At 38.0% G+C, this 13,594-nt stretch overlaps 2 protein-coding genes across 3 annotated transcripts; one reads left to right on the top strand and one right to left on the bottom strand.

The window, feature by feature from the left end:
- The first annotated feature begins 1,226 nt into the window (after positions 1 to 1,226).
- LOC117917985 (BTB/POZ domain-containing protein SR1IP1) lies at positions 1,227 to 4,853 on the top strand. The gene is made up of 5 exons (XM_034834488.1): positions 1,227 to 1,700; positions 1,842 to 1,911; positions 2,255 to 2,869; positions 2,955 to 3,494; positions 3,944 to 4,853. The coding sequence occupies exons 1-5, from the start codon at positions 1,600 to 1,602 to the stop codon at positions 4,526 to 4,528; spliced, it is 1,911 nt and encodes a 636-aa protein (XP_034690379.1). The 5' UTR covers positions 1,227 to 1,599; the 3' UTR covers positions 4,529 to 4,853.
- A 1,396-nt stretch (positions 4,854 to 6,249) lies between these two features.
- On the bottom strand, positions 6,250 to 8,823 carry LOC117917986. 2 transcript variants are annotated; one of them, XM_034834489.1, is made up of 4 exons: positions 8,731 to 8,823; positions 8,297 to 8,482; positions 7,089 to 7,316; positions 6,250 to 7,008 (listed from the first exon to the last, which is right to left on the bottom strand). In XM_034834489.1, exons 3-4 carry the CDS (start codon positions 7,167 to 7,169, stop codon positions 6,454 to 6,456), a joined length of 636 nt encoding a protein of 211 aa, XP_034690380.1. In that variant the 5' UTR covers positions 7,170 to 7,316; positions 8,297 to 8,482; positions 8,731 to 8,823; the 3' UTR covers positions 6,250 to 6,453. The 2 variants fall into 2 exon arrangements, with proteins under 2 accessions (XP_034690380.1, XP_034690381.1); XM_034834490.1 differs by lacking the exon at positions 8,731 to 8,823 and having other exon boundaries at positions 8,297 to 8,653.
- Between the last annotated feature and the right edge of the window lie 4,771 nt (positions 8,824 to 13,594).

Here is a 13,594-nt window from a genome sequence, read left to right on the forward strand (position 1 = left end):
GATTCATACTTAATCGTATAGATATTACTCATTTAAAATACAACTGAACCCTTATAATTTTAAAACATATTTATAAAATTAAAACGAGTTTGATACATGATATCACATTCAATGTGAAAAAAAGTAAATCTATTTTTTTTTTAATATAAAGTTAAATTCCTCATATATAAAAAGTTAAGTACAAAAAGTGAATTTATATATTTGAAAAATGTTATCAATGTAAATGCAAAATAGGCGGGAGAAAATAGCATCAAATAATATATTTTTTTAAAATGATTTTGAAAAAAAGACAAAAATAAAACGCCAAATGGTAGTACCCCAACGTTTGGGTACGGAGGATTAGCTGGGTAGTCTGGCTTTGGGGACCCGAAAGAGTTATGTATTGCATTATTTGGCTTTGAGGACCCTATGTCAATTGGACCGCACATGAAATCAGGGATTGAGATCAGTGATGCATTTTCTCCCCAATGACCAATCCACATTAGGAACGGGACCCTTAAAGCCACTTGGTTGTGAATAGACTCCGATTGTGGTAGTCCATTGATGGCTACAGGTGCAGCTCTTTTCATTACTTTTAGGAGCATCATTTATTGCAGAGCAAATCCTCCTCAACTGTATAGTCTTAAAGCTAACCCCGACCTCCTCTGCTTGCTATCTTTATAAAGGGTAGTTGTGGCAGGGACACAGTCCCAGCTCTCCCAAAATGCCCTGTCATTTACCCATTTTCCGTTTCCAATGAAAAAGAAAACACAATGAAGAACTAGATTGGATAATCTTTCCTTAACAAGTAATTTCACATTCTTAAAATGGTTTTTTTTTTTTAATAATCTCGACCCTATAAAAATGTCATTTTCTTGATTAACAGGTGCATTATTATTATTTTATAAATTAATTTTTTTTTTCCAATTTCTAGAATTGAAAATGATTTTAAGAGAAATGAAGATGGGTATACTTGTGGTTGTGGATGGGAATATTTTACATTTTCCCTACATGGAGGTTTGCTCTCATTGGTGAATTAATAGCAACCACTCAAAGGCAACTGCCTCATCCATTCAAATCAACTCCCTAAATCTATACCACATGTCGTATAAACTACATCTTCACACTTACATTTACCCATTTTCCTACCAATAATTCCCATAATGCCACTGTGTTCCAATCCTTAATGTGAAGATGACCACCTCCTACCCCTGCAGGGTGGCTTCTCTGAGCAAACAGGGAAGACCCAAATGCGGAAATTCACCAAAGATGATCATTGTGTGCAAATGCTGAACAGGGATAGTTCAATTATTACAGAAATGAGAGCTTGAGCTTGTACTCTCATAGGTACTCATCCACTTCATTTGCCATTGAAAATAGAAAAGAAGAAAAGGGGAAAAGGAAAAGAGGAAAAAGAAAGAAAGAAAGATAGAAAGAAAGAAAGAGAGAATACAAGGAAACAAAAGGAGCAAAGGAGATGACACATGCACATTGAGTTTTTGCTTCCCCACAAGCTTTTTTGGAGGAACTGGGTCTGAGTTTCAATCTATCTCTACTTTCTCCTCATCGTTCACTCTGTAATGGAGACATGATCATGATAAAGATTCCTCAACCTTTACCATGGTGGATCTTCAGCAGGAGGGTATTGCACCTACCACTGTTAATATGTCTTCTAAGAAGAAGGAACTTCTTTCCACAGCCATGAAGAGAACAAGTGAATGGTTTGCGTTCCCTATCTCTCCTTTTTCTTTCTTTCTTTCTTTCTTTCTTTCTTCAGCTCTTTTTTAATTGTATATTGACTGTTTGTTCTTGGAAAAGAATTTAAATGGGAATAGTGAAGATGGTTCTTTGAATATCTACAGGATTTTCTCCCAAGAGATTCCCAGCGATGTCACTGTGCATGCTGGAGAAGTTTCCTTTTCATTGCACAAGGTATAACTCAATCTCTGCTCTTATTTTTCAATTTCAACTTAACTACCATAACTCTACTCCTTAGATGGCATAACAAATTGTCATGATTCATGTTCATGAGGTGGGTGGCCATTTGCCTAGTCTTTAATTTCAAATAACAAAGTGCCTTAAAGAATCCTTAATAGTAAGAGCACTTATCACTTGAAGCATTAGTCCTAACTGCTTGGGCAGCTCAATTGCATCTTCACATTTGTTGTTTGCATTTTTCCTTCCTGAATAAAACTGCATGAAGGAGTAGAATGGAATTGTGATTCTGATCATGGGTTGAATCTAATATTTCATTCATTGCCTAATTCACTTTCAGTTTCCACTAGTTTCAAAGTGTGGGTACATAAGGAAATTGGTATCAGAGTCTAGCGATGCTGATCTTTCTGTGATAGAAGTGCATGATGTTCCGGGTGGGGCAGAAGCATTCGAACTTGCAGCAAAGTTTTGTTATGGAATAAATTTTGAGATAAGCACAGAAAACATAGCTATGCTTCGATGTGTGGCAGAGTATCTGGAGATGACAGAGGATTATTCTGTGGGAAACCTAGTGGGAAGAGCAGAGGCTTACTTGAATGAAGTGGCACTTAAGAGCCTTGCAGGAGCAGTTACCATTTTGCATCTGTCTGAAGTTCTCCTCCCAATGGCTGAGAAAGTAAAAGTGGTGAGCCGATGTATAGATGCAATAGCATATATAGCCTGCAAGGAAAGCCAATTTAGTATGTCAGGTAGGGTGGAGAGTGGGACTGATCTTCTCAATTCTTCATTAGTATCTCACCCAAAGCACATTGTAGATTGGTGGGCTGAAGATTTAATTGTTCTTAGAATCGACATCTTCCAAAGGGTTCTAATTGCAATGATGGCCAGAGGGTTTAAACAATATGCACTTGGTCCAATACTCATGCTATATGCACAAAAATCCCTTCGGGGTTTGGTGAGATCCCACCCCATAAGCTCTTTCAATTATATGGTTTATGACTTTTTCTGTTCAAGTACTGACTATTTTCTTTTTGTTGCAGGAAGTATTTGGAAAGGGGAGGAAGAAAATTGAACCAAAGCAAGAACATGAAAAACGGGTTATTTTAGAGACAATAGTGAGTCTTCTACCAAGAGAGAAGAATGCCATGTCAGTTAGCTTTCTTTCTATGCTGCTTCGTGCTGCAATATATCTTGAGACAACGGTTGCTTGCCGGCTTGATTTAGAGAAGAGGATGGGCTTGCAACTAGGACAAGCTGTCTTAGATGATCTCTTGATTCCTTCGTTTTCCTTTACCGGGGACTTGTTGTTTGATGTAGACACCGTTCAGAGAATTATGATGAACTATCTTGAGTGTGAAACTGATGGAAACCCTTTCAGTTACAATGCAGATGAGGAATATGTTTCTCCTCCTCCAAGTGACCTGGAGCGGGTGGGGAAGCTCATGGAGAGCTATCTTGCTGAAATAGCCTCAGACCGGAACTTAAATGTTTCAAAGTTCATCAGTCTTGCTGAACTACTCCCAGAACAATCCAGGGTGAAAGAGGATGGGATGTATAGAGCCATAGACATCTACTTAAAGGTGCACTCTCATGTGTGATTCTGTTTATTTCTATTTATTTTTTTATCTAATGCATCTGCTCTTATCACATGACTTTTTAACATAACCATTTCTATTTTAGAAAATATGTTCCTAATTTCCTTGTACAGCTTCTTTTAGCATTTTGAGCACTTTCATTCATGCTTTCCTTGGCATTTTCTATTGTTGCTTTACTGATGAAGGGTTCGAGTCTCAGTGGAATTTGAACATCATGATACTTCTTGTCTTAATTTCTGGCCATTTCAATATCTGAATATTTTGTCTTTTGATGGTTGGAATCTACTTTAGGATAAAGTGTCTATGTATCTTTCAGAATTTTGGATTATTTATTTTTTGGTAATTGGAACTGCTGAAACATAAACCCCATGAGATGGATCTTTCAAAGAAATTGTCTTTTTGATCCACCACCTCTTTCTCTTGATAATCCACAGGCTCATCCTTCTTTAAGTGATATGGAGAAAAAGAAGGTCTGCAGCTTGATGGATTGCCAGAAGCTATCTCGAGAGGCCTGTGCTCATGCTGCTCAGAATGATAGGCTACCGGTTCAAACTGTGGTTCAAGTGCTTTACTATGAGCAACAACGCCTGCGAGATGTTATGAATGGCAGCCTCATGGGTGGGGAATCCCCTGCTATTCCACCCAAATCGAATCTATTCTCCAATGATCTCCACCCGGTTTCAGATGAGCTCTTGAGCTTAAGAAGGGAAAATGAGGATCTCAAACTAGAGCTCATGAAAATGAAAATGAGATTGAAAGAAATTGAGAAATCAGCCGTTCCATCAGGAGTTCCAACTTCACTTCCATCAGCATATTCATCAATACTTCAATCTGCAGCGAGCAGTCCAAGAAACACCCCGCCATCTGCTGATAAGCCTCCTTTGCCTCGAAAATCATTTATGAACTCGGTGTCAAAAAGACTTGGGCGCCTTTACCCCTTTGTGCGTGCTGATGGAGTAGCTCCTGATGGCAAAGCTCGGACGAAACCCAGCAGAGACAGGCGGCATTCAATATCTTGAAATGCTGGTTATCTCTCAGGTCTTTATAGTGCTTTGTGAAGAATGTATCATCTTTGTTTCATTGTCTCTGAAAGATTGAGAAGACTACTAGTTGGCGTATGTTTTTTGTTTCCTCCCTCTTCCTTGTGTGATATTCTTGTAAATTATATTCCTTTTATGGTATATAAATTCAAAGGCTGGTGAATAAACAAAGTGACATAACTGAGGATATCATCACCTGGACTGTGATCATTCTCCTTGTATCAAGGACTGGTAGATTTTTGGGTCTACTCTACCAAACTGAAATGGAACTTTATGTGCCGCTGAGTTCATTATTGAAGCAAAATACTATTGAGTGGTTGAGAGAAGGAAAAGAGATTGAGAGCTTACAAATGTTGGTTGAAACAGTTCCAAGGTTCGATTTAGCCTTCGTTCTCTTTTCTTCCATTTTCCAAACAGAGCGAGCAAAAACTCTCATTGATGTTTATTCTCATATTATTATTCTCATTTTAGAGCTTTTTTGCTGTTGCTTCACACAGGAGTAATAACTACACTCATCCAAGTTCTGCAGTTGGGTCTAATCCATTGTCTCAGATTACTGTAAAACTAGGAGTAATCCAGAGCTAAAAGAGCGAGCTTGGATTACGAGGGTGCAGGGCCTGATATACCAGTCAGTGGGGTCTTTATGCGAATTATTGAAGCCTTTAGGATAAATAGCTTTTGGAAAAGTAAGAATAGCTCAAAGGACAGGCTAGCAGAAGTGCACGTTGATGTCTGAGGCCATTCATCATGGAACCTAAAAGATGATGCTTTCAGAATAGATATGTTTTGGCAAGGATTTTTAACTTGATAAGTTGGCAATAATTTAGGGCAGGCATCATTGAAGTTTTGTTTACAGGGGAGGTCTTGTTTATTTGACAGGGGAATCTAGTGTTGATCTGGTGGCAGACAGGCAAAGAATAGGCTCTTCTACTTCTTGTTGGTGGGGAAAAGCTTTCAAGTGGTGGGTGGAAAATAAAGAAACAATGAAGATAACAAGAAGTCTTAAAAGTCAAGACCAATTATATTTCTTTTGAGGAAGTTAAACGGCTTCAATCACAGATTCCCCTTCCCCTGGCTGCTTCGGCCTACATATAACTGTAAATCTGTTCACTTGGTACAATGAAATCCCAGTTATCAGGAAGATATGACGGAAATCTAAGATGAAATTCTGTCTCCATGAGTACAACCAGTGTAGCATAACAGCCATCATTTGACTTGAGGCTCCTTTGGCTTTTCTTAGGAAGTTGAGATGGAAGTCTTTTCCTTAATGGCTGCTGCAAGTTATACCAGTAGTGAGATGGTTTACTTACTCCATAAACAACTGTATGGACGAATGCTTCTACCCATTACTGGACAAAAATGATGGTGAACAGCTTGATTAGCTTTTAGAAATGTGGTCAAACTTTAGGAACTTGTTTCTTTCAAACCAAGTTAATCCTTCAGGAAATAGTGCTGCAGATGTGCAAAAAGGATGCCAAAAGATTTAAGCAAACATGACATCTAGGTTTAATCAACTCAAGGGGAACATAAATCTAGAGCTTATTTTAACTTGTTCTCCAACGTGGGCCAATGAGGGAGTAAAGGAGATTGTAGGCGCTATTATTTTGAGATAAGTACAGACATTTTTGTCCCTAAAGTCAAACCTAGCATTTTCCATGGTTTGGGCTAATGATGATGATGATGTACAGAGATGAGGGAGATTGAAAAGATTAATGGAATATTAGATCACTTTGTAAATTTGTAATGGGATTGGGTAAGCCATGGAAATGATAATATCTACACAAGACTCCATCACCCATTACAACAGAAACCAGTAAGAAAATTCCACACAAACATCGATCAATCATAGAATTTATCCATGGGGAAAAGTCTAAAATCTTATCATACCAACTCAAGAAGATTTTTCAAGTCATGTTCAGACTCAAAACTTGGAATATCCTAGGAGGCTGATTTAGTCTCTCTTGTCTTAGTTGTTCATCCACATGAAAACCGTTTTTTCGTCCACTTTGGAAACCCGGCTTCATGTCAGGTACATTAAAGAGCCCCCAGTCATGGCCGTTTGATTCCTCTTTTGTTGTATCTATCCTCTTAGGTGTCCTTGAATTTGTCCTCTTCATATGGCTGGATCCAGTGGAAGAAGAAGAAAAGCTTGGTCCAGAATCTGAAGTTAGTGGTGTCTCAGCTTTCTTCCTCCGGCTGTAACTCACTGGCCCCAGTGTCAGCTCTAACTTGCTCTCATCCACAATTTCTAGCACTCCATCGCCATCCAATTCCGCATTGTACTCTTCTGCAGGCTGTTCCAAGTCAAGCTTCATCCGTGGCTTTTCTTGGTGGTTGATCTGATTCATACTAGTATCATTCGAGTTCAACCTCTCTTGGCTCTGTCCATTAGACCCACTGACTTCAATGTTTTTCATTAGTTTCTTCTGAATGTAGTACAGACGATGAAGTTCATATACCTGCAACATTATTCTGGAGCTCAGAATCATTGCCCCTAGAGGCATGAGCTCTGGAAAGTAAAAAGAGAAAGGAAAAGTACCTGCTCTTTGAATGTTTCTTCATGCTTTAACATAGCCATCTTCATGTACTCCCTATCGTATGGATTGAGAAGCTTCTCCATTGAACTCTACCCACCCCCTGTACAGTTCTCGGAAATGGTCCTATTCCAAGAGAAACTTTTACCATAAAATCTGAATTCTTCCTCAATTTCCCGAGACCCCCCTTCTCAGTCAGGAAAAGGAAAAAAACAGCTCACATCACTCAATACCTGTGGAATGAAAAAATATTACAAACATCAGAACAAAGAATGTAATTGATTGATAATGGCTTCTTCGTTCACGGACAAAAAAAGATAAGTGACGAGAGCATCCATATAACCGATGAGTTTGAACACTATTAAACATGGATGATGACTCCAACTTCCTTCTTTTTGTTTGTTTTTCTTTATTCACCCATTAATTTTAGGCCACAATAATAGTTTCCCAGACTAAATATCCTTCTGGGTCAGTGGCTAAGCATTTCCTCCCCCCCCCCCTGATAATTTCAAATACTGTCAAATGTGATGCACGATAGCCAGTGATTCTGGAAGCCTCATTCAAATGAATGAAAATATTCCTTTTTTCTAATTATAGCGTCTGAAATCTGTCCTCTGTTATTTCTGTTTTTGTGATAACCAGACCTAAAGATCCAAGAAATGACCTCCTTTCAGCTATGTTTCATTATCATCAATATGATAATTCTATCCTTTTTGTTGTACTTGTGTGTAAGGTACCATGGAACTGAAAAATTCAAATCGTTTTTCTCGACACCCGACAAGGAATTGAGCCTAGCGTTTTCAATTTTTAACTCCCCACCTCTCCAAAATTAAATCCAGAGGGTTCTAAGAATTCAAAAATTACAACTGGGAATTTCTGAGTTGCAGGCTCAGTATGGAAAATAATTTTCCATAGATCATGCCTGTATACTAGAACCCATAATTTAGAAAAGAAAATTGCTATCATTGCTGACGGATAATCAAACAAAAGAAAAAGAAAAAGAAGGAACACTTCCTCTTAAGATCATCTTGGTAATACCCAGAAGATTATAAAAACAAAAATTCGTCAGTATGAATCTGATTGTTGTAGTAATCAGAAAAAAGAAAGGAAGACTCAACTGGTTTCCTGTAACCAAACTATATAGCTTTTCCTACATATTCCCCAGCCTCATACACCAAAGGTGGTAAAGAAAGATAAGATTGAATCTTCTGACCTGTAAGAGTCTGATGACCCGAGGGAGATCACAACTTTGCGTTGATTTGGAGAAGAAGTGGGAAGAAAAAAAAAAGGAACACTGGGAGGAAAAGCTAGGAAATAGCTCCTCCTACATCTCAGCTTCAACCAAACCTTTGTTCGATAGAGAAAGACCCTCCCTCACGTTCTTCATCAGTACTATATACTGCAAAAGGATAAGAAACAGAAAAATTTAAAAATAAAAAATAAAAAATAAATTAAAAAAATGAAACTGAAGAAGAATTTAAGATTCTCTTTTTTCACACAGAAACCAAAGGGCTGTTGCATTTGGGGTTTGAGGCATGCCAAACAAATCCCAGTGCCCCAGCCAATGCGATTCAAGTTTTGTGAAAGAGATGCCTCAGACAGCTCCAGCAATACAGATAATATTTAAAGTAGAATATAATAACATACCTACATATTTTATACAGTTAGTTCAGGATCACAGGACCTTACAATGCTCCAGACAATCAACAAATATAACAGCTTAGCCTGCTGAGGTGAATCACATGCACCCAAGAATTCTATATAAGCAGTACAGTTGCATCTATAATATAAATTATGAAGCATTAATCTGGGCTATGGAGTGTAAGGTGGCATCACCTGGCCCGCCGACAGTTTGATCTCAACCGTACGTTAAGTGGGTACCTCTTAACTAGTCCAAAACTGTGACTGACCACAGGATCTTGAATCCAACAGTGTAGGAGAGCTCTAATTTTTAATATGGGGGAGGATAAGGGATGATGATCATGGCCGTTGATTGCCCATGTGAAATCAATCTGAATGTGGAATGGCCCTACAAAAATGTACCCAGTTCAAACTGTGTATGAACACAGATTTAAATGGCATATATATATATATATATATGGATAGATCTGAAGTTGGTTTGTCTTTGTTATGTTGTTGTAGCTGTACTGACAGATTGGAAGAGGAAGATCCAAGGCTAAGAAAATGCAGATGGATGGATTTGGTATTTAAATAATTTTCGGAATAAAATAAAACGCCAAAATGAGGTCATGTCTGCTCGTAGTTATCAAGAAAGTATGATCACATGCATGTTGGGCTAATGCGGATAGAGAGAGAGAGAGAGAGAGGAATAGAACAGTAAAAGAAGCCTGGAGAGAGAGAAGGGAGGACATGGAAGCACGCGTTGCCGGAGAGAGAAGGTGCAGCCGTATGGGGCGGTGGGTCCATTGGGTTTGCTGAAAAGGCTGAGCCACGGGCTTGCTCTGTTGGGTCTGGTCCCACAGTAAATAATAATAATGAGTGTTCGAGAAATGAATCCAGTAGGAAATGGGAATTATTATGGGTACTTTAAAAATTTTCATTGTTTTTAACAGTACGGTGGCCATGGATGGCTGGTACACCCATTTCTTTTTTTCTTCATCTCTGTACCAGAATTTCAAAACATGACTCATTGGGGAATCTGCGCTCTGCCTTGTCGGTGTTGGGTGGATCTTTCAACTTTCAAGTGAGCCATCCCACCCAAAAAATACTAGTCAAGATCATCATTATACGTTTGTAAAGAGCCATAAGTGCCAGATACATATGTCACACTGATTGTCCATGGGGGCATCGACCATCCTCCTCCTGCAAAAGCCCACAATCCTTTTAAGATTCTGTTTGTTTCCCTTCAAATTTATTTCCCCATTTCTTCATTTATGTTACATCAAACTAACAATCTTCCTCCATCTACACTTCTTTTTTTTTGAAGTATATCTTTCTACACCACTTTCTCATACTTTGTTGGTTAATTAACATGATATCAGAAATCAACATCCCTCTTTGCTGACTTCCTCATTCATTGAGCCAAAGCTGTTAGCCATAAAATATTGGGAGTCTGAGATCTGGAAACATATCCACGACTTGATATTTGATTCATTTCCCCAATTTGTATCTGTGCTCTGTGTCAATCTAGAGACAAAATATTCTCAATCCAACAAAGAATAGCACACATAGCTGGCTAGGCCATCATTGTCATTGCGTATAACCCCCAAAGCCCATTGTTTCATATCATGTATTTTTCAAGCTTGTACCACAATCTTGTCTCCACTAAGCCTCTAGAACTCAGTCTCACTACCATTTTTATAATCATCTTAGCCAGAAACATGCAGCAGAATGACATGCGCTGTTGGAGAATATCAACTAATTAATCAATCTTGTTTTAAATTTCCACCTAAATGCATTTCCATGGAATCCAAATTTTGTTTTTATGGAAGCCCAAGAACATCAAGTATATACTTGACATCTTTTTTGGACCAATGATCTCTTGCCTCTTCATGGATCAGCAAGAAAGTCCTGCCACTGCATCCGGGGTATATCAGATATCTTCTTTTCATCCATTGAGTACTGCCATTGCCCCCTCCCCTTTTGGCTTCTTTCCCCACATTTTCATCCTTTATTATTATTATTATTATTTTTCTTAACCTTATTCATTGAGATGAAGTGGGTAAAAGGGAATCCACATGTTGTTGATTATTATTATTTTTTCAAAAAAGAAAAAAAAAATGGAATTCTTACAGCTCATTGGATCATGAGTTAGAGCAAGCGACGTGGACATGTCATGAATTAAATTATACAGGAATCAAAGACCATTTGTTTCTGTGAATTGTTTTTTCCCTTGTCATGATCACGGGACAAATCATGGAACTAGTGACAGGGATTAACTAATATTTAATTTCAATAAACTAATCCTAGATAATTCAAACCAATAGTGATGATGAACTCTGGTGGAATCTCAAATCCAAGTAATGTCATATAGTTAGTGGTGGAACACGTGGTGCTTCCTTCCTCCCAGTTAATTTTCCCATTTCTAGACCTTGTCCATCTTTTCAATGGCTATGACTATCTGCACATCTTTTTTATTTAATAACATATGATTTCAATTTCTTTTCTCCAAACTACTCACATTCTCCACACAGAAGTTGCAGTCAATTCCAAACATCTTGGTTACAACATGATTTTCTTGTGCCACAAGACTTTTTTCTGGAGTTTTTTTCTTTTTTCCTTAGTTTAATTTGGTCAAAAATGCACCACTGCGTCTATTTGGATTATTGTTATAGGTTAAGCTACCTAACTCCACTGTCGATGATGCCATCAATATTCTTTTCATAACCCTCTGCTTAGTGTTTTTAGTGCTAGACTCACTTGTACAAGGTGAGGTTCTTGTCTATGATATTGTTAGAATGTAAAAAACATCTTGATAAAATTTATAATGCATTTTAAAAAAAATTTAAATTAATTTGATTTTTTCATAAAAAAAAAATTGTCAATATCTTTATTGATGTAGACGTGTTTTAATGTTATGATGATTTATCAGACTAATATTTATATAATTTCAAACCGATCGTTACACTTGATTCCCGTATGACGTACCCTTAATAAACTAAATTGAAATGGGGTCTCTTCAATCGTCAGCTAAATTAAAGTAAATGTATTAGAAGAAGCGTCTTAGAAAAGGTGCACCCCATCTACATTTAAAAAAATACAAGTATTAGACAAAGAGGGAAGAAAAGGCAAAGGTTATGGCTGTGTTAATTGGAAGTTGTAACAGTGACGTGGAAGAACAAAAATCAAACATTTTCCTTCATATATGTATGTATAGATTTTTAAAGTGGTAAAGAGTGGTGGAAAAGTTTGTAGACAGTTGATTTCCATCCCCTAGTGAGATGGTAACCGGGAGGAGTAGGACTCCAACATGGTCCATTAGAAAAATCTAGGGAAAGTGCCCCACCAATATCCTTATCAACTCAGAACTAAGAAAGAGATTATAAGGATGACTACGTCACAGTCATATTATATATATATCGTACACGCCTCGTGGTAGCACCATCATCTCTTTGGACACTACCCCTTTCCCACAATGTGGTCTCAATTTTCTCTCCGCCTTTTTTCCATTCAGATATTATTAGTTGGATCCTTGTCTCCATCTCCCCATTTTGCCTTTCGCATCTTCTTTCTCTAGCCACACATTTTCTCTGCTCTTTTTTTTTTCTCCTTATTTTTAGTCATATCATATCAGCTTCTCACCCACACTTCCCATTCTAGATTTCCAGATTAGAAGGTGGGTCAGTGGTCTTTCATATCCGAAGAATTTGAAATGAAGGCTTTGGTTGGAGATCTCTTGGGCCCTAGACCATTCGACTGTTCAAATCTGAGAAATTCAATGAAGCTTTGGATGATGATTTTTGGAACTCTATTTTAATATGGGGTTGGTTCCAATGTTTGTTAGAAAGTTGGTATAAGTCTAGTCTCCATCATTTTTTTGAGAACCAAAGTGGAGGTCAAACAATGGGATTAGTAAATTTCCTTTCCTTTTACGGGTTAAGAAACAAAGATGTTAAAACATTTGGATCGTATGTGTCCCATGTGTATCATATGACCACTTTTAATGATGTGGAGAAAGATTTTCGTTGAATCTTGGGAGGGATGAGATACCTTTTATGTCGGATTCACTCTCCACGTGTTTCTTCTCCTAGGATTTTTTTTTTTTTTCCCGCCTTTAAAACTCCGTTTTGGTAAGATCTTATTAAGGTGTTTTTTACTCCTTTATGAGAAACAATAGCCCAATAAATTAAATATAGGGCTTGGCCAGCCCATGAAACATTGGATGCTGGGCTTAAGTTAGAAAGACTTTCCAGAGGGTAAATGGACAAAACACAATAAATGGGCCAATGGGTATGGCCCCATTAGAAAACAAAGGGGAGAGGAAGAAAAAAAAGGCAGAGACATGGGTGGTGTAGTTTGGCCGTGTTGAGGCAATCTCACCGGTGGGCTCTAGGGTGGGTACTGGCAAGACACGTGGGGTGACTGAAGATTCCGCCTATTCTTCTAGACTGTTCCCATCAGTGTGAGGAAAATTGGGATTGGCCTAGTCCAAGAGGCTCTTGTAGTCTTGTGGTGATTGTTGGACTGGGTTGGGTGTGGACCAAACTACAAAATATTTTTCAGTATCCTAAGTCTCCATCGGCCATTTATCACACTCTCCCCATAAGTCCATCTCTGAACCCACCACTACTTTTCTCCTTTGATTCTCTTCCCTACCAAGAAAATTCCAGGGATCATTGTCCCAACATTTCTCTTCATATATTTGTATTTAGTTCCTATTGCTTTGTATCTTTATCCCATTAACCATTTGATAAATTCCGATCAAATATCTTGAAATTTTCCAACCATGCATTCTCTTACACTTTTTCTTGTCGATAAGAAAAAGTTACCCACTTATTTACTTACATTGAACTGCATGGAAAGTTCAAGGGTCAGAGAGTCAACTTGATTA

This window comes from Vitis riparia, chromosome 7 (assembly GCF_004353265.1).
Source record: "Vitis riparia cultivar Riparia Gloire de Montpellier isolate 1030 chromosome 7, EGFV_Vit.rip_1.0, whole genome shotgun sequence".
Lineage (NCBI taxonomy): Eukaryota > Viridiplantae > Streptophyta > Magnoliopsida > Vitales > Vitaceae > Vitis > Vitis riparia.